The 20,918-nt window shown below is 43.6% G+C and overlaps 2 protein-coding genes across 2 annotated transcripts in view; one reads left to right on the top strand and one right to left on the bottom strand.

The window, feature by feature from the left end:
- Positions 1–20,918, top strand: part of cep170aa (centrosomal protein 170Aa) — a 350,414-nt gene that overhangs the window by 111,380 nt on the left and 218,116 nt on the right. The window lies entirely within an intron of this gene.
- Positions 5,008–20,417, bottom strand: perp (p53 apoptosis effector related to pmp22). Its single transcript, XM_056291295.1, has 3 exons — positions 19,994–20,417; positions 13,198–13,338; positions 5,008–7,514 (listed from the first exon to the last, which is right to left on the bottom strand). Exons 1-3 carry the CDS (start codon positions 20,196–20,198, stop codon positions 7,303–7,305), a joined length of 558 nt encoding a protein of 185 aa, XP_056147270.1. The 5' UTR covers positions 20,199–20,417; the 3' UTR covers positions 5,008–7,302.

Here is a 20,918-nt window from a genome sequence, read left to right as displayed (position 1 = left end):
GACAGAAAAAACAAAATGATCAACAGATAGTGGGACAGAGAGCGAAACCGCAAATTACATGTTGCTGAGGCATGAATCATTAACCCCTCATTGCCAGGGCAAAGTGCACCCACTACCGCAGTGTGAAAAAAGTAGGCGTCTTCGTCACTGTTCCAGCTCACCACAAAAAAAACAAAAACAAAAACAAAGGTAATGTCTCCGGCATCAGTTTCCACATCAGCCAGTCAATCAATCAGCAGATTTTGAATCAAGATGCAAAACACACTGCAGAGGAGAGAGAACCCATGAGAAATTAAACATGATAAGCACTAAACCTATAAAGTACATAGGACAAGCGAGCTTGTGCACATAAGTGTGTGAAACCTGTTTAGGGAAGAGTTTAACTTATTTAAAAGAAACACTCAACGGTTGGGAAAGTGCTCAACAAATAAGGAGCAAAATAATCCAGTGAGTCAAGTAAATTCTTTATGAGACAGTACAAGCCTGTTTCATGCCATAAGCAATCGCTTATGGCATGTACTTTACTTGACTCGCTGGATTAGTTTGCTCCTTATTTGTTGAGCACTTTCCCTACCGTTGAGTGTTTCTTTAAACAAAGTTTTATATATATATATATATATATATATTTATACACACACACACATACACACTGATGAGCCAATACATTACGACCACCTCTCTAATATGCTTTTGGTCTACCTCCCTAATTTGCCTTTGATCATCTATGTGCCACCAAAACAGCACCGCCCTGCCGAGGCATGGACTCTACAAGACTCCTGAAGGTGTCCTGTGGTATCTGGTACCAAAGCATTAGCAGCAGGTCATTTAAGTTTGGAGGTGGAGCCGCCGTGGATCGGACTTGTCGGTCCAGCACATCCAACAGATGCTCAGTCGGCTTGAGATTTGGAGGCCAGGATAACACCTTCAGCTCTTAATGTTCCTCAAACCATTCCCGAACAATGTGTGGCGGGGTGTCCTGCTGAAAGAGGCCACTGCCATCAATGAATAGCACTGCCATGAAGGGGTGTACCTGGTCTGCAATAAAGTGTAGGTAGGTGGCATGTGTCACATTGAAGTCCACATGAATGGCCGGACTCAGGGTTTTCCAGCAGATCACACTGCCTCCACCAGCTTGTCTTCCCACAGTACATCCAGGTGCCATCACTTCCTCAGGTAAACGGTACACACGTACATAGCCATGTACGTGATCTAAAGGAAAATGGGACTCATCGGACTGCGTGAGCTTCTTCCACTGCTCCAAGGTATAGTTCTGACGCTCGTGTTCCCATTGAAGGCACTTTCAACAGCGGACAGGGGTCATCATGGTCACTCTGACCAGGCTGTGGCTATGCAGCAGGGTGCAATGCATTGTGTTGTGACTCATTCCTCCCATAACCATCAAAATGTTCTGTGACATTCTTTTGGTTTGGACCAGACGGGATAGCCTTTGTTGCCCTTGCGCATCGATGAGCCTTAGGCACCCAACACCCTGTCGCCAGTTTGTTCCTCCTTGGACCACTGTCAGTAGGTACTCACTATTACTGACCAGGAGCACTCCACAAGCCTTCCTGTTTCAGGGATGTTCTGACCAAGTCATCAAGCCATAGTAATTTGGCCCTTGTCAAAGTTGCTCAGGTCTTTACGCCTGCTTATTTCTCCTGAATCCAACACATTGACTATGAGAACTGATTGTTCACTTACCCTTGTTTGGAGATGATCAACGTTAGTTAGTTCACCTGTGAGTGGTCATAATGTTATGGCTCATCAGTGTGTGAGTGTATGTGTGTGATATATAAAATATCCATCCATCCATTATCCAAGTCGCTTATCCGAATTCGGGCCACAGGATGCTGGAGCCTATCCCAGCAGTCATTGGGCAGCAGGTGGGAGACACCCTGGACAGGTTGCTAGTCCATCACAGGGCCCATATATATATATATATATATATATATATATATATATATATATGAAACAGGCTTGTACTGTCACATAAAGAATTTACTTGACTCACTGGATTATTTTGCTCCTTATTTGTTGAGCACTTTCCCTACCGTTGTCTTTAACAAAGTTATATATCAGCGCTAGGGTAAGAGAGGCAGCATTTAAGATAGGGGTAATTTTTGATACAGAATCTAATTTGTTGCAGTTGTTTTTTTGTTTTGTTTTTTCTAAATTCACAATAGACCATCAGTTTATCTGTAAAGAGCATTTTATGGCATTACGTCATGGTAAGACTCGATCAACACGAAACTTCAATATAAATGGCACAACTACCTGCCAATTCCTGCTAATGTAACTTGCAATTTATGGGAATTGGATAATGCAATTATGACACATTTGCCATGAGTACCATTTTCCATACCTTGACAATAAAACATTTTTTTATTCATTTTGAAAAACAAAAGTGAGATCCGGCCACTGGCCACATATTATCCATTACCATGAATTCTGATCATCCGTATACATTAATCCATGTATCTCGCAATACATACGCGTTTCTGTCCGAGTCATATATCTGTTGTGTTCTGACAGCCATGCCAGTCCCTCAGAGTAAGTTCTGAACCCGAAGCCTTTTCTCCAAGCCCCAGGAGCTCAGGGTCTTTGTCCCAATATGAGTTGGCAGTTCAGGGGGGAGAACCCTGGGGAGAACTGCGGAGGAGAGCCTCGCATCCTCTCAGTGGAAAGCACCCAGGAGGTGGACTGAAACTAACTCCCACTGAAACATTTTTGCAGAGTTTTGTGTAGGGCTTTCTGTCTCAATGAATTTACCAAGCACTGTTCTGCCAGCGAGATTATAGCGTATAGATTGACTATTGCAAACTGTTCTCTTCTCTCACATCTTTTCTCGCTCTCTGAATGACGTCTCCTCCTTTTTCTTCTCCTGTGTGTGTGAATGGTGTGATGTGAGTCGCCCCTGTGTGTACGTGTAGTCTTTCCTCCTCCCAGGTCTCCATGGTGATGGTGGTCGCCACCTGGACACTACTTGGCATCCTCCTCATCATCCATATATCTTATAAATCCATGTAATGTTGTTATCCTGTTTCAATGTTGTATCCCTCTCTCTCCAATGTGGGACTAATGTTTTTTCTTGTCTCTTCTCCCGTGTGTGTGAATGGTGTGAAGTGAGCTTCCCCTGTGTGCATGTGTATTCTGTCCTCCTGCCAGGTAGGTCTACATGGCAGGACGACAGCACAGGACCTGAACCTGATGGTGGTTCAGGTTCTGGGCTGTTCCGGTGGCGTCTGGACACTGCTTGGCATTCTCCTCATCATATTCTTCATACTATATCTTATAATTCCATTATAATTCTTTTATCCTCTTGTTGTAATCTGTAAATCGTGTTTTATTCTTAGACTTAGACTACTTTAATTGTCATTGCCTTCTGTATACACAACATCCATTGCACGTCTGTCTGTCTTGGGAGAGAGATCTCTGCTCTGTTGCTCTCCCTGTGGTTTCTTTCCATTTTTCTCCCTGTTAATAGTTTTTTTCTTCTTCAGGGAGTTGCTCCCTATCCGATGCGAGGGTCTAAGGACAGGATGTTGTGTTGCTGTAAAGCCCACTGGGGCAAATTTGTAATTTGTGATATTGGGCTATGCAAATAAAATTGACTTGATTTGACTTGACTAGGGGTTGACATTATGCTCTCCATGTTTTATTTCTAACTATCAGCCTTCGGTCTGATAAAAAGGATGAAATGAACCCTTTCTTCAAGTTCACATTTTCCTGGGAAGAGAATGTTGAATGATTCAAATTATACCAATCGGAGGTTAGCTAGCTAGCTACTGATCGAGCCTGACCTCTGGTGGCGATTGTTAGGAAATACACTTATAAAAGCAGTCTCAAGAAATCCATTGAAGCTCCATCAAGGTAATACCAAGATGGTCTGATCATTTGAGTCCCCTGCTATAATATCTCGGTAGGCAAACGTAAAGTCGGACAGCTGTAAGCCGTAGCATCCCACTGAGTACACATACTATGTTTTACTAAAACTATCGTTTGACATTTATCAAACATTAAATCAGCAAACTGTATGAGCGAATGCATGGCTGGTCATATGCCAGCTATAAAGATGCATCTTAATGGGGAAACTGCGCCTCTTCCTTCAATGTGTCTCGCCACGAGATCAATACAATACATGTACAATAACATGTACTTCAATAACTCTTCTGGTCCCCCTCCCTCTCTTTCCCTCAACCCCTCTTTTTTTTAAATTTATTTCTGATTTTTCCATTTTTTCTCCCAATTTAGTGGCCATTCTATCTCTATTTTAATTCAAACACCCACCCTCGTACTGCATGCATTCGCCAACTGCATCTCTCCGGCCGGCAGTCTCGAAGGAGACCGCCTCCCCACTTTCGTGACAAGGCGACTCCAGGCCGAACCACTGTTTCTTCCGACACACACAGAGACGCATTCACGTGACGAACACAAGCCGACTCCGCCCCCCTCCCGAAGACAGCGTTTGCCAATGATTGCTGCTTCATCGAGTCCGGCCATAGTCGGATCTGACGAGACCGGGGCGCGAACCCCAGTCCCCAGTGGGCAACTGCATCGACACAAAGCCGAATGCTTATACCGCTACACCACCGCGGACCTCCCTCAACCCCTCTTTTCCACATGGCCTCTCAACTTGTTTTGCTCCCTATTCAAATATCCCATATCCGTTTTTTCCTTTTCAGTTTCTCTGTTGTTGTTACCTTGTTGGACGGACGTTGATCTCCCCCCCGCCTCTTTTACTTCTGTCATTCATGCTCCCACAATACTGTGTCGTTATTCTTTCCCTTTCCTCGTGTCTGTCGCGCTCTTTTTCTAGGAGCTGAACTGGTCTCGCGCAGGCCTCTCCCCGGGCGGGGCTCCCCGCCTGTTTGTTTTCAGAGTAAAACCTCAACACCTGCGTGTGATTACGTTTTTGTGCGTGTGTGTGCGCGTGTGCGTGTGCGCGCGGGCGGTGAAAGGCGAACGAGACGATCGCTCTCATGTACAAATCAGCCAGACAAGACAACCTTTTCAAAAACAAGACCTTTATTGCATAAAAATACTCAACCCCCCCAAAAAAATTAAAATAAAATAATAATCCCTTCAAACTACAGCAGAAAAAAACCAGTTCAGTGATCTCCAGAAGCGGATGAAAGATTTTCTAAATCCGGTTTTGTAGAAAATAACCGCCATAGTTGTGGTTTTGAATATAAAGAGGCCCCAGATCTGGCAGAGGTGAACCGAAGCCAGCTCCAACAGATGGATTCTCACACCAGAGATACGCATGGTTGAATATGCATAAAAACTCTTTTCTCTCCAAGCTAGATGGAAAAAAGATACATTTGTCTGAGATCCAAGTGTGTAAAGAGCCTCAAAACTTAAAATTTGCTTGTTGAAGAACGGCGGCCAGGTCCCCATATATATCCTCGTTTCATTATAATCATGGAGTCACAACAAATCCTGCATCACCTCTCTTTGGTATGTGCTCGCTTAACATTACATCACTTAAACTGAATTTTAGTACTTTGATAGGGAAATCTATATTTTATCAAGATCATAATGCATGATGAAGTTAAGGCACTTCTATCTAACAAATCTCTTTTTGTGTGTGTGTGTGTGTGTGTGTGGAATATTGTAATTGAGCGGAAACCAATTTCTTTTATACTCACTTGGAGTCGATGAAACTTGTCAAACCCATTTTTGCAGTATTCAAATGAAAGACTGCCACCTCCCTCCCCATCCGTCTCTTTGACACCAATTAGGTACGAAGTAGAAAATATAAAGTGTAAAACCCTCCAGCATTTTAAACAAGTGTTTTTATGCATTTCCAACATTTTATCATTCCCTTTAAACCAGAACGTAGTCACATGACGTCATTTAAAAGGCAGGCGCCGAGGGTATGCTTTGGACTGTCTACGGTCGTGACGAAATTTTGGTATATTTCCTCGACTGACTAATTTTGCCAGTTTGAGTCAATTGTTTAGGCTCGCCGATTCCCAAACCGTGGTCCATTGACCCTGAGGGGACGAAAACAAACTTCTTTCTAAACAGGGACCGTCCTCATTCGTATGAAGTTAGCAAAACAATACAATCTATTTTTGTTATCTTCCAACCAGCAGGCATGAATGGGAAAATGTTTAGTGAAATGAGGGTCAATGGACGACGGTCAGCCTATTCGGCGACAAGACCGGGAACATTTTTAGACCAGATCTGAGGAGACCTATGAAGTACGATGTTGACCAGTAGGCCAATCTGTCTAGTGTAAATTAAAGCAAAGGTGGTCAATAAACCAAGTGTTGAGCTTTTAATAACCTATGTAAGGAATGCACTAAGTGTTTCAGACACCCTATACAAACGTGGTCTTCTTCTACTTGCCATATTACTACTAGTAAATACCATTACGAGTCTTCGACACAGATGTAGAGACAAGACAGCAAGCACCCATAGTCTTACCCTCCACTAGTAAAGAGAGAAAACATTATTTTTGGAACAGCGGATTTTTTTTTTTAAATGTCTAAAAAAAGGTGACAGACACACAAAATGAGACTACTTAAGTACATTTACATTGCCTTTTGAGATTCTGCATGAAACACAATCGGTTTCTGAATCTATGCCCCTCTTTGCTCGTTCCCTCATACACAGCAACCTACGCAACACTACATCCAGTTAGTGTACATGACAGGATTGGGGGGGGGGGACATTTTTTCACACACAAGACAAAGTAAATTAAAAAAAAATACACACAGCACAATTATTTCCACAACTTGCATCTTGTGCAAAAGCCACTGGACAAGTGGGCGAGCAATTCACACCAGAGCTAACCAAGGTCTAAAACAGCGTCTGACACAAACCACCTCGAGGCTGTGCCTTACTCAATTTCTCTCATATTAAGTGCACTTGGGTGATATTGCATTGACAGCTATTAAAGGTTAAAAGTACGGGTAAAATGAGGAATATGCTCTATTCCCAGGATGTGACAAATTACTATAGCAAACAACTGTGATTTATGTGGCTGACTTGATCAAAAATAGAGATCCTAAAAAAAGTAGTTAGACCCCAACAATGCCCAATCACACTCCAAGTCCAATTAGACTTATTCAATTTGTTTCCTCAAACGCCAATGGTTGAAAGTGGTGGATTTCTCCACTTCATCTGAACCGAGCCAGGTTGTGCTGTTCAGGCCTGGGCACATTTCTATCACAGCTGCTGGGGATAAAGCGGAATGGGGACAATGTAATTGGGAATGCTCAGTGGTCGGCACGGCACAGATCCATGTTGAAGAAAAGGTGGAAAAGTAACTGACTAGATGGGTAGCTTCAGTCTTTAGCCAGAAGTATAGATGTATTTGGTCTTGGCCAGGCCTGTCAGCTCATCCTCATAGCGTGGCAGGCAGCAGAAGAGGATGGCACAGCCGATGGCGAGGATGGTGGCACCCCAGCCGAAGCCGTAGGCCCACGTGTAGTCATAGTGGCCCTCGACGATCTGCGTGTTGAACTTGACCGGGTAGATGATCAGAGCAATGAACTGCAGAATCACTAGATAGAGAAGGAGAAGGAGGGGGAAAAGGTGAGACACGTCCGCGTACAGCCGAATAACAGTCTCAAAACCAAGTTCACCCATTGGTAGTGCTGCCTGATTAGTCTTGTTTAATTTTGGTTTCATTTCTTCTTCTTCTTTTGCCCCGCCCCCTTTTTCTCCACAATTATACTTGGCCAATTACCACACTCTTCCGAGCCATCCCGGTCGCTGCTCCACCCCCTCTGCCGATCCGGGGAGGGTTGCAGACTACCACATGCCTCCTCCGACACATGTGGAGTCGCCAGCCGCTTCTTTTCACCTGACAGTGAGGAGTTTCATCAGGGGGACGTAGCGCATGGGAGGATCACGCTATTCCCCCCAGTTCCCCCTCCCCCCTGAACAGGCACCTCAACCGACCAGAGGAGGCGCTAGTGTAGCGACCAGGACACATACCCACATCTGGCTTCCCATCCGCAGACGCGGCCAATTGTGTCTGTAGGGATGCCCGACCAAGCTGGAGGTAACACAGGAACATTTGAACCCGCGATCCCCGTGTTGGTAGGCAACGGAATAGACCACTATGCTACCCGGATGCCCCTGGTTCGGTTTCATTTCTGTTTTGGAGTTGGAAATAAAGGTCGATTTCGTTTTATTTATTTACTTTTGACTATGACCAGTGAAAATGCTTTGAATAAAATATCATCTTTAACTTAAAATGACATTTAAAAGTTCCAAATACTGTCAAGATACCATCAGTTTTAGCCAATAATGACAATCCTTATCAATGTAAACAAAACCTATTGTGACTGAGCAGAGCTGGGTTTGTGGCGCGGGGTCCCGCTGGCTCTTCACTGCATCTGTGGGCTTCCTATCATCGTCTTGGATGGACACCGATTCACTAAATTTGCCTTGCACTCTTCTCTTTACAATTTTGTTACCCAGCACATTTAAATTTGCTAAATTCTAAGCATTAATTGTATGTATTCTACATGCCCTCGCTCTGTGTGTAATCAAGGATGTTACATTATAATTCTGCTACTTAAAGTGTATTTTGTGACACCTATTGCATGTCTGTCTGTCCTGGAAGAGGGATCCCTCCTCTGTTGCTCTTCCTGAGGTTTCTCCCATATTTTCTATTCCTGACAGGGTTTTTCTTGCAGTGTTTTCCTCATTCGGGTCTAGGGTCGTATATATTGTTGTATATCGTACTGATTGTAAAGCTCTTCGGGACCACCTTGTGATTTTGGGCTACACAAATAGGCTTGACTCGACTACTTCTCTCCCACTGGCCCTCAGCAATAACACATCTGCTACCTCCTGCAGTCTCTCCACTTCTGTTAACCCTCTGCGGAAACTGGAAAATGCTGGTGTGCCCAAAGATATAGTATGGTTAATATTATTGTGATGCTGAACGGTGTTGAATTGTGTTGAACTGTGTTGGCTTTTGACACTACAATCCATGGCAGGCTCCCTCCACTGTCAATAGTACACAATGCGTGTCAATTTCTAAGCACTGAGCTAACCCCCCCCCCCAAAAAAACAAAAAAATCAAAAATCAACCTAATTTCAGTGTTTCTAATTGAGCTGATCTGAATTCTTTTTTTTTAACCCCCCCCCTTTTCTCACCAATTGTATCCAGCCAATTACCCCATTCTTCCACGCCTTCCCAGTCGCTGCTCCACCCCCTCTGTCGATCCGGGGAGGGCTGCAGACTATCACACGCCTCCTCTGATACATGTGGAGTCACCAGCCCCCGACCGACCAGAGGAGACGCTAGTGCAGCGACCAGGACACGTATCCACATCCGGCTTCCCATCCACAGACACGGCCAATTGTGTCTGTAGGGGCGCCCGACCAAGCCGGAGGTAACATGGGGATTCGAACCGGCGATCGCTGTGTTCGTAGGCAACGGAATAGACAACTACGCTACCTGGATGCCTGAATTAGTTTTTTTAAACACCAGAAATTAACAGAAATGTCAGATAATCAGTCAGCACTACGCCTTGGTTATCTGAGTCGCAGAAACAATGACGAGTGCCACACACACACACACACAGCGTTAGACAGAAATAGCTTGTGTCAGAGGTCAGAGCTGAGATGGAGGCCACCTCAGGAATATGACACAGACGTGAGACAAGCAACAGTCAGAACGCATAACAGACAGAAAAAGACAGACGGCACAACAGTCGAGTCGTTTGTGCTCAGCTGTTGTTTCACTGCATCGCTAATTAGTTTTCCAAATAACACGCCAACCCAATGAAAAAGCTGACATCTACCACAGGCGACGACATCATTTCTGCCACGATAGTTAAGCAACACTTTTGAATATTATGCAGGATAGTGGCTAGAACAAAATACTTCATATGGATAGTGCAGATTATGAGACATTTTGTTAAAACAACGGGGCAGAATAACAAGCACATACACCTAGGCATAAACTAGGATGGAAGGATGGCCAACGGTAGTGCCAATGCAAGGGCGCGGGGAATACTTTCACACGAGTGGGACAGTTGTATCTACATGTCACCATCTGCGAGATTCAGGTGAGTCAGAAATCATCCAAAAGACGATTAGATCACCCGCTGCACGTCACATTAAACTGGTAGGGAGAGTTGGACAACTACGCATTTCTAGATAACCAGAGATGTGCTGCATAAACTCTTCTTCTAAGTAAATGATTCACCCGGCTGTCAGTGGCATGAAGGGACACGCCTTATTTCCACTTTAAAGGCGTGTCCCTTCACTTAGTTATCCAACCTTTGACCTCTTCAAAGAAACCCTTGACAATAGTTGACTAGTGTTTGCAGGATAATACCAACATCAACATCATTTGTCAATCTTGTCTTGAGTTCATTGTACCGCCATGTTTTCACTAATTAGCATACAGTACTTGGTAGGGACTGTGCTGAGTAAGGCTTTTGGTAAATTTGGAAATTTACTCCCCCCCCCCCCTTTTTTTCTCCCCAATTGTACCTAGCCAATTACCCCATTCTTTCAAGCCATCCCGGTCGCTGCTCAACCCCCTCTGCCGATCCGGGGAGGGCTGCAGACTACCACATGCCTCCTCCGATACATGTGGAGTCACCAGCCGCTTCTTTTCACCTGACAGTGAGGAGTTTCACCAGGGGGACGTAGCGCGTGGGAGGATCACGTTAATCCCCCCCCCCCCCCACATCCAGCTTCCCTCCCGCAGACACGGCCAATTGTGTCTGCAGGGACGCCCGACCAAGCCTACCGTGTTGGTAGGCAACAGAATAGACCGCTACGCTACCCGGATGCCCTGAAATTTTACTTTCAACATTTCAAAAAACATATCAAACCGCCAAATATGATTATATTATCAGACACAACCATAGAAGCACAGGCGCGTTCAAGAAAAAAGGGATTGATGAGCTGTCTCATCTCTTTTGAATAAGTAAATGACATGTTCTGACATGGTGTAACAGCCGTGCAATGAGTCTGAGAGGAAAATTCATTTTGATTTACAACCTGGGCCTTATTTTCTTTTCTTTTTTTTCTTTCCTTTTCCCCTTTTTCTCCCCAATTGTATCCGGCCAATTACCCCACTCTTCCGAGCCATTCCAGTTGCTGCTCCGACCCCTCTACCGATCCGGGGAGGGCCGCAGACTACCACATGCCTCCTCCGATACATGTGGAGTCACCAGCCGTTTCTTTTCACCTGACAGTGAGGAGTTTCGCCAGAGGGACGCAGCACGTGGGAGGATCATGCTATTCCTCCCAGTCCCCCCGACCGACCAGAGGAGGCGCTAGTGCAGCGACCAGGACACATACCCACATCCAGCTTCCCACTCGTACACGGCCAATTGTGTCTGTAGGGATGCCCGACCAACCTGGAGGTAACACGGGGATTCGAACTGGCGATCCCCGTGTTGGTAGGCAACAGAATAGACCGCTACACCATCCGGATGCCCTTATTTTTATAGTTGTTGTCATTGAGTGTATCGGTTGTGATATGATTTTACGCACCGGCTTCATTTTAGAGATTCTGGACCACAGCTGGACACAGCTTTATAACGGGGCGACCAAACACGAACCTTAAACCTGTTCTTTCAACTACAATAAAATTTAAAAAAAAGTCCTATCTTCTAAGTTAGAAGATAGGATTACAAGCCATTATCTATGGCTTGTAAATCGTGCTGGTCGGGTAATTCATCGATGGTTAATTGTTCACTACGGTAAGCATGGTCTGCTCATTCCTGCCAGTGGAATCAGGAAGCTCAGTATATGTGATGTGATACTGGTACTAGATATATGTGATACTAGTGGACATTTCAGGAAATAACTTTTAATTTCCACTTGTGTTTTCACTTCCAAATTTGTGGTTTAGATCACTGGGTAAAACTGGACTTGTTGCAACGTGACTGATGCTTGTGTTCAGTTGTAAAGCAGCAGCCAGCAGTGGATCCGTATCCAATATCTCCACAACGAAGCCGGCGAGCAAAATGATATTGTAACTGATACGCACAATGGCAAAAACTACAAAAATAAGGTTGCAAAAAAAACAGAATAATCCTGAAAGGGTTGCATTTAATGAATAGAAATGAATCAAAAAGAATACGACTACATAGATATTGTTTGTGTCTGTTTACATGTGGTGTCTGTGCATGTGTGTGAGTGTGTGTGCGCGCGCGTTTGTGTGTGTGTGTGTGTGTGTGTGTGTGTTTGTTCTGACTGTCCTGTCAAAGTGATCTCACCTTCAGCGGGGTGAGTCAGTCAGACAGGCAGACTTGGTTCCCGTATTAATGTCATCCCATGACCCCACCCGGACCCTCCCCTTCTCGTCCTCTCCAAGAAATAACAAACTCCCTTTCTATTCTCCTTACTCACAGTCTCGTCTACCCGACAAGTTTGTCCCCCTCTCTTACTTCCTCTTAAACCCGTTCCCTCTTACCATCTTTATTCCACAGCTGACTGCAGATTCCTTCTTCATTTTTAAGCAAAAAGAGTTCGTGCCCCCCACTGCCCAAACACACACACGCACTTCCTCCGCTCTTCTTGACTGCACGCACTTCCTCCACTCTTCTTGACTGCTCTCACAATTTGCACACAATAATAGCTTCCTCTCTCTTTCCCATCTTAGTCCCTCTCCGAGTAGCTTGCACTTCCTTACAGCATTTCACCCACTACTCAAGAGATACACAGTCGTTCTCAGAGTATCACAGTGTGGAAATGTGAAATAACTTGTACATGTATTTTCATGTATTGCTTGGTCAAGTGCAATGACAAATTGGTATATTTCTTGGATGAACTTTGCATGATACGTTACATAGGAATTAGGAAATATTAAACAAAGTGATGAATTTTGAGCATCTTACATCTTTTAACCATCTAGGAAATAAACACTCGGCTATCTAGAGCCTCCACTTTCCTTATATATCATAACATACATAGCTGCAACAGTGCCGCTAAATAATTGTGGATGCTGTATACTGCACTAAATTCCTAAAAATTATTTTCTGGCTGCTTTTCTTTCTATTTCTCAAGAGCTGTCACAAGCTTTTGACATTTCTGGCAAACATACTGGTGCCTGTGCACAAGTGTATGACTGGTTAATGATAAACAGCAGCGAATATGTGCTGATTACGGAACGACCTCTTCAGCCACTTCACGATCCACAACAGACTGCCAATAAGCCATCACTGACGATGACAATGTGTTTGTGGCGTGTTTGCATCTTACCGACAAGAAACAGCAGTCCTCCTATAAGTGGCAGAAGGCTGACATTAAATGTGCAACACAGAGCCACGCAGGAAATGATGAAGGCGATGATGAGGATGATGAGGCCAATGATCATCAGAGCAGCGACTGCCTGGGCCCAAGCTGCAGTTACACACACACACACACACACACACACACACACACACACACACACACACACACACACACACACACACACGGGACACATAATCAATACAAAAACAAGCAATAACATCATTAAATAAAGGCAGTGCTTGTGGAAATAAAAACCCATGCGCAGAAATATTTAAAGGAGAAACTGGTCACTGCATTACAATATTAAATGAGGAAACGGCTAAGCATGACATATATCATGAATACTGTTTGTAAAAGATAATAGCCCAACAACTTAAAAAAAAAAGCCCAATAAAAAAATGTCCAATTAAAATAAATAAATAAAGCCCAATAAAAGCCCAATGACTGCTGGGATAGACTCCAGCATTCCGCGACCCCGACTGGGATAAGCGCCTTGAATAATGGATAGATGGATGTTTGTAAATGATAATTTTACACTTGTGTAAACTGTCGTCTCTACTGTGTATATACAAATCTGTCTTGTTTGACAATTTTCTTTCAACATCTTGACAATTTTTGTGATAAGCATGATAAAACGGTTACCGAAACTGGAGCTAAATGAGCCCTGCAAGAGACTTTACAGTCAACCTTTTCACGGCAAACACGTGACAACGCATTCTTAAAGATTAAGCTAAGCGCAAGAGTAATAGTGACTGTGGCTGGGTGGAGTGGCACTAGTCACATTATCCACCACACCTTTATTATGAGTTCTCTGTCTCGCCCTTTGTTTATCGCTGTTACACCCACATGTCGTGATGCATGCTCAATAATCCAGGTAAAAAAAATAAAAGTTCAGAGTGAAGTTTCAGTTTCTTCAGTTTCAACTGAAGATGTCACTTGATTGAGTGATAAAATGTATCCGTCTATAAAAGTTGTATCCAGATGAACTGATTCAACCTTCTTTGAAGTCACACCCACAGTTAAATGGAACCAACATTTCAAAGAAGCTGCTGGCGTCAATGTATCATTTCATTTCCAAAGCACATTCATCACGTGTGGACTTAAACGTTAAGACCTTCTTGGATTGTTCAGATTAAGTACCTATAATTTCAGGTGTGGCACTCAAGACATGACAGGAGAGGGTTTTTTTTCTTCAATCAAGCTAATCTATAGCAACTGATAGTTAAATAAATCACTGCCCTTTGGCAGAGCAAGGTTCAACTTCAACTTGAAAGCTTTTTAAGTCAAAAGCTTTTACTTCCATGAGATGACAACTCAATACCGTTACTATCAACTTCACATTTCCTTAACTTCAACCACTTTTTTAACTTAGTTTTTATTTCAGTTTCAACAACTTATACAACCAAATTCACAAGTTTGCCTGCTTTTTTCACCCCAGCTGTACCTATATGGTTTACAGATAATTTAACAAAAGGAAATGAAAAAAAATTTTAAAAAAGGAAAAAAACTTTACTTCTGCTTGAAGTGTTAGTTGTAATGGAGGTATAAATTAAAGACATGCATAATTAGAAAAAAGGAAAGGAGGACTTCAACCACTTTTGAATGGTTTCTTTAGCCGCGACAACTTGTGAGTGGGTTTTCTCTACCACATATATAAAACCTCTGTGAAAACTCTTGAATTCAGATGTTCTTGCATTATACCACGGCTTTTTCAAAGTCAGGAATGCCTAACACATATTATATAAATAGTAAAGTGGGCATATACATGTTTTTTTTGTTCTATTGCAAGTTGACAGATTTTAGCTTTGCCGAGCTCGCTACAAGTGAAGGATGCATTGTTATACAAAATGTACTGCTGCATTTTATGTAACACTGCTTTCTACACAGGGAGCTTGGCCTACACCCTAAATAATTCATATCTGTGAGTGTGCATTGCATTGCAAGTGAGAGCATGATAGAACAAGCGCCTGAGGCCGGGGCACAGGGTGGATGCTAAGTGAGTCAAACAATCTCACTCACACACACACACACACACACACACACACACACACACACACACACACACACACACACACACACACACAACATATAAACTCAACTTGTTCAGCTGGTTAGCAATGACATCGTTCAAAATGCAAATTAAGGCTAGCCTCTTTTTTGATTCAACTTGTACAGCCATTACCCAAATCAATAAATCTTAATGAAAACAAGTTAATGCATTACACAACGCAAAAGGCATGGGGCCAGTTTTGAGATAGCGTAAGGGTGAGACAGATTTGCAGAGAGAAGAGAAGAGAGATATGTGGATTTGTGGGTGATAGATCGAAGAAAAAGTTAGCTGTCTTTTCTTTGGGGTTATCTTTTATCCTCTAATTTCATTTGTGTTCGTTATTATTTTCATTATTATTATGTACCTATTATATTTGTGTATTTGTTCTCACATTGTCAGTGTGCAATTTTTTTTTCTCAAAATGCTTCCAAAGGAAAGTAATAGCATGTCTTGCTATTTGGGGTGGGGTGAGACGGGGTGGTTGTGTGCTTTGTGTGCGTGTATGTGTGTGTTTAAGACTGCAAACGCACAAACTGCCTGTTCTTGTCACTCTCAGTTAATGCCTTCCAGCTGTTTACCATGTTTTCCCTCTACTGATCACAACCACTTAGGACGTGAGAATATACTCTCTTACACTTACAACTTCATCTCGCTAGAGCACACATACACACATGCTTTTCTATTGACCATACCTTAATTATAACTTAATTAAGTGGCATGTCAATAGTAATACATTATGAACTCTATGAGCCCACATCTGCATACACTCACAGACAAACTCATGAACATGCCTCCACTTGGAGATAAACATAACACTCATATAAACATATGGTATTTACTTGATAATGTTTTAATCGTCCATCCTGTTATGTCTGTAATCGTGACCACAGGGCAAAAATAATTCACGACCCTGACCTATGAGGGTTTGTGTTGATGGGAATGCAGCTTGTGTTCACTCTGTTTTTCCTTTGTGAAACCATTTTAGTTGTGTAAACAAACGAATAAATTGCATGGGATTCACGGCCAGGAAGACAGCAGTTCGGCAACGAAGGATGTGGTGAGGGCCCAGAGTTCCTCACACTGCAAATTAGAGGCAAAGCATAACTCAATGGAAATAAACGACATCCAATTTTGTGGTTCACCGTGTTTGGTTGACCTTCATAAATTGCTCATTCTAGACCTTTGTTACGAGGTGGCGAGCCGAAACATACGTGGAGAGACGTCATACGTGCAACAATACCAAAGCAGTGATGTTACAGTTTATTTATTTCGACTTCATTCGAAAAGCACTGGCACCTATACTATGACAATGAAAGATTATCATCATAAATTCTACTTAGGGCTGTGAGATATGACCAAAATCTCATATCACGATATAGATCATTCATATCACGATAATGGTACGTATCACGATATAGGTCATTCCTATCATTATATCACAATATAGGTCATTCATATCACGATAACGATACATATCATGATATAGGTCATTCCTATCATGAGAAATGATACATATCACGATATGTCATTCATATCACGATAACGACACATATCACGATATATGTCATTCATATCACGATAACGACACATATCACGATATATGTCATTCGTATCACGATAACGACACATATCACGATATATGTCATTCATATCACGATAACGACACATATCACGATATATGTCATTCATATCACAATAACGATACATATCACGGTATAGCACATTTTCTGTAAATTCAATGAATATATAGTTTATATAAAATGACCACGAGTGAAGTGTTTTCGGCTTGGCATTGTGTACCTTGGGTCGAGTGTTCGCACCAACTCACAAAACCCCAATTCCTCGACAGTGTAAATTGGGGCAACGTCTTTGTAGTTTAAATTGCAACGGTGGTCGTTATCTCCTTCCATCTTCGTGTTTCTTTGACATATGGTGTGCCGCGGACAAAAGCCTCTTGCAATGTCTGAGTCTGGGGTTTGTTTTGTGCGCTCGTCTGTGCTTTTGCGGCTCTCATCGGTAGACTCTCTCCGTACTGTGTGACATGATTCTTGTGTAGGTGGTGAAAGAGGCTAGTGGTGTTCGAGTCTGCTGTGGGGACCGACATGCGGAATATTTTGCAAAACACGGTTTTTCAGACTTTTCATACCCAGACCACGTCCATAAGATAGAAGTAGCCCCTCTTTTAGGTACAAGCTCCTTGTTTTGTCCTGGCTAGTCAGAGTCCTTCTGTTCGGGATTACCCCGTTCTGCGTTACGTTCACTGTCCCTCATGTTCGTTTGTATTGCCTTCATGCAAATTTCCTGCCTGCATTCGTGCTTTGCGAAGAGTGGAAAGGGTCGTCCAAATGATGAAAAATATTGCCGTAAAGAGTGTGATTTGCGACACAACGAAATAAACGATAGAGCTTAATATGAAACGATAGACATGTTCTCTATCATCACACAATATATATCGTCATATCGCACAGCCCTAGTTCTACTTTAGTACAAATGTCGTTGTTGTGGCAATTATTTAATTCCACTTAAATCTCTTAACAGTATTGTCCCACGATTTTAATATATGTTCATGAACAGACGCATCCAAGCCCAGGTGCCTGAATGCGCACAGATCAATACAGTACAGTCTCTCTTATAGGGCAGTTGTCTGTTCTTCCCTTCCTTATCTCATGTCTTCCAGCTCTCATCCACCAAGGCCATTTCTCCAATTACTGTGTGCAGACTTGCTACACTCAGTGAGTCTCCTATACAGCCAACAATTAACAATATCCCCTTATTTGTGCACCTGGAGAAGACACTTTATAAGACTATCTTTATTCTACTACACATGGACTTCAAGCATCCATCTAAGCAATGTAAGGTCATGGTGAACGATTAAAAGTAAGCAAACATCAAATATGAATTGCCCTCGCGGTCATGTAAATGTGTACTCTGTACCGTATTACTTTCTTTGAAATGGCAAGTGCACTAAGCTAGGTTACACACTATTAATGTGCCGAGGTTTGCAAGGCAAACTTATTTTCATCTATTGTCCAAGACGACAAATACGACTGCACTATATTTGAAGACACAACACTAGCCTGTGCTGCATCTGAACACTTTACTTCCCTCAATTAGGTGTCACGAGATCAATTCAGACACTTATATTGTAACACTTGTTACTATGAATAAGGGACAGGTCAATAATATGTATGCCATTAACTGGTATGGAAATGTCCTCTTATCATAAAGGCACATTAGCCATTGATAAATGAGTATTCCTCAACGCTGTTACGATGACTAACTTGCTCTCAGTAGGGATGATGTGCAAACCGGTTGGTGAATGACGTCAACAAAAAGTTTTGCAAGAGGAGAAAAAATAAGGTGGCTCAGGATTAACATAATTACCCATCCGCGGATACCTTCCTTAACAGTGCACGTTTCTCATCGCCCACAATTTTTTTTAAGTATGTGCTGCAGGCCAAGCAAAGCACAAGGGGAGCACAGCAGTATCGCTTTTGCTGAAGCTATTTTGTACTTGCTAGGCACGCCGCCATCACTAGTTCTTGATAACGGCCACAATGCAGTGTTTGTTGGTAACTGTGGGAGTGGAATAACATAATGGCGAATGTCTGGGAAAGTCATTACAGGTGCAGGGAAAGGGGGTGTGTGTTCAGGGAAACAATGTGTGAGAGAGAGAGAGAGAGAGAGAGAGAGAGAGAGAGAGAGAGAGAGAGAGAGAGAGAGAGAGAGAGAGAGAGAGAGAGACTATTTTGCTCAGTATTTTCCCATGCGTAGTGTGTGTGTGTGTGTGTGTGTGTGTGTGTGTGTGTGTGTGTGTGTGTGTGTGTGTGTGTGTGTGTGTGTGTGTGTGTGTACTTCCAGAGCAGGACCTCCATACAAGAGGTGGCCCTCAACTAACAGTCTACCTATTAATAGACCTGTCAGTGTCAAAATGCCTACAAGATGGCCGGCCATCTTGAAATCTGCTTCTGATACCCAGGGAAAGGTAGGGATTACACTGAGAAAATAAAACGGACAAAAAGATTATTTGGCTCGGGAAACTTTTTAGACTTGTTGACTGTCTGCACCCAACGGACCCCAATATTTTATTTATTTATCCCCCCCCCCCCCGAGGCAAATGTTTGACAGGAATGATCTGCTGAATGTGTTTTTGCCAACGTAAAAGCTTGGAGCGGTTCGGTAACAACAGCCCCGGTAGTCACTAGCGGCGCCCAGGAATAGTTTCAGCCTTCGTCACGTCTCCATTTTACAGGACGTGTTTAATCGAGAGAGGAGGAGGAGGAGGAAGGGGGGGGGGACTCAAATACAGCGGAGGGTTGCGAAATAGGCCAGCAGGGAATAAAACAAAGTGAAAGTTTGACGGGGAGAGAGAAGAGATTAGAGCACGACGACATGGCCGGAAACGAGCACGGTGTTGCGAAAGGGGAAAATCTGAGGCGATTTTACGTCCCGTCCCCCCCAGCGTAGGACGAGAGTCCCGGTTGCGGGTTTCAGGTTAAGGTCCAAACGAGGTGCGTCTGACTCTCGTCTACCTTCTCCTATGTAGGCGGAGGGTACGTGACCGTAGACCGTAAGGTCAAAGGTAAGCGTATCCCCCGGTCCAATGACGCGTACACATTACATTCGGACGCACAGGGCGCATGTCCAGCTACAACTATGTCCCCTTGTGTGTTGGCCAACACTCGAGGCAGGCGCTATTCGTCGAATACTTACGGAACTCCATGAGCGACTTGCAGCCCCAGTTGTTATTCCTGCCCCGGCACTGCTCCCACATGCTGGCGTAGTGCGACTTGGCGTCTTCATCCTCCACCCAGCCCGAAGTGGCCGCGATTGCGATGATATCGAAAATAATGGCGAAGAGCAAAAGCAGGGGCACGATCCACCTGCACCTGGGGTAGGCGATCCCACAGCGAAACATGACGGGTCTGTCGGTGTCGGCAGCGACGGGGGTGTGAATAAGGAAACGTGAGGGCGCACCAGGTCCGCTAGAGTCGGTGCGTCGTGTCGAAGCCGCCCGCCGTAATGAAGGTGTGCGCGCAGTGACACCTTTGTCTTCTTCGGTCGACTTATAGAGCAAAACGCCCCACCCGACTGTGTAATGCGGCTGAGTCAACGACAGACCTGTTTGGGGGAATGCAGGGCTGAGCTGGGCTGGGCTTGGCTTGGCTTGGCTTGGCCCGCACACACAGGAGCCAAAGTCAGGCAAGCACGATTTTTAAGCCCAACCCATTGACGGTTTCATATTTCGCTGAAACTGCGTGAACGTCACAGGTCTCAGCAAATGGTACGCCAAATCTTTTATTTTATTTTTCTTTCTTCTTTTTTTGGGGGGAGGTGGGTCAGGTTCTTTAGAAACAGCTAAAACTCAACTCTTAATACGGCTTCTCTGTTCTTCTGTCTGGATAGTGCAACAGGTAGTGCGCTTGCGTGCGTGCGTGTGTGAGTGTGTGTGTGTGTGTTGGATGTGTTTACAATAACATACATACATACATACATACATACATACATACATACATACATACATACATACATACATACATACATACATACACACACACACACATATACATACATGCATGCATGCACATACATACATACAGACAGACAGACAGACAGACATTACAACGGCGTATTAGGG

This window comes from Lampris incognitus, chromosome 13 (genome assembly GCF_029633865.1).
Source record: "Lampris incognitus isolate fLamInc1 chromosome 13, fLamInc1.hap2, whole genome shotgun sequence".
In the NCBI taxonomy this organism is placed as follows: domain Eukaryota; kingdom Metazoa; phylum Chordata; class Actinopteri; order Lampriformes; family Lampridae; genus Lampris; species Lampris incognitus.
This window is presented reverse-complemented; position numbering and strand designations above follow the sequence as displayed.

Bases quoted from the DNA above. Each gene is read 5' to 3' on its own strand.
- perp (XM_056291295.1), bottom strand. From the start codon at position 20,198: ATGTTTCGCTGTGGGATCGCCTACCCCAGGTGCAGGTGGATCGTGCCC. The intron at 13,339-19,993 runs GTAAGTATTCGA...GTGTAACTGCAG, and splicing joins CAAGTCGCTCATGGAGTTCC to CTTGGGCCCAGGCAGTCGCT. The intron at 7,515-13,197 runs GTAAGATGCAAA...TTCTCTATCTAG, and splicing joins AGGACTGCTGTTTCTTGTCG to TGATTCTGCAGTTCATTGCT.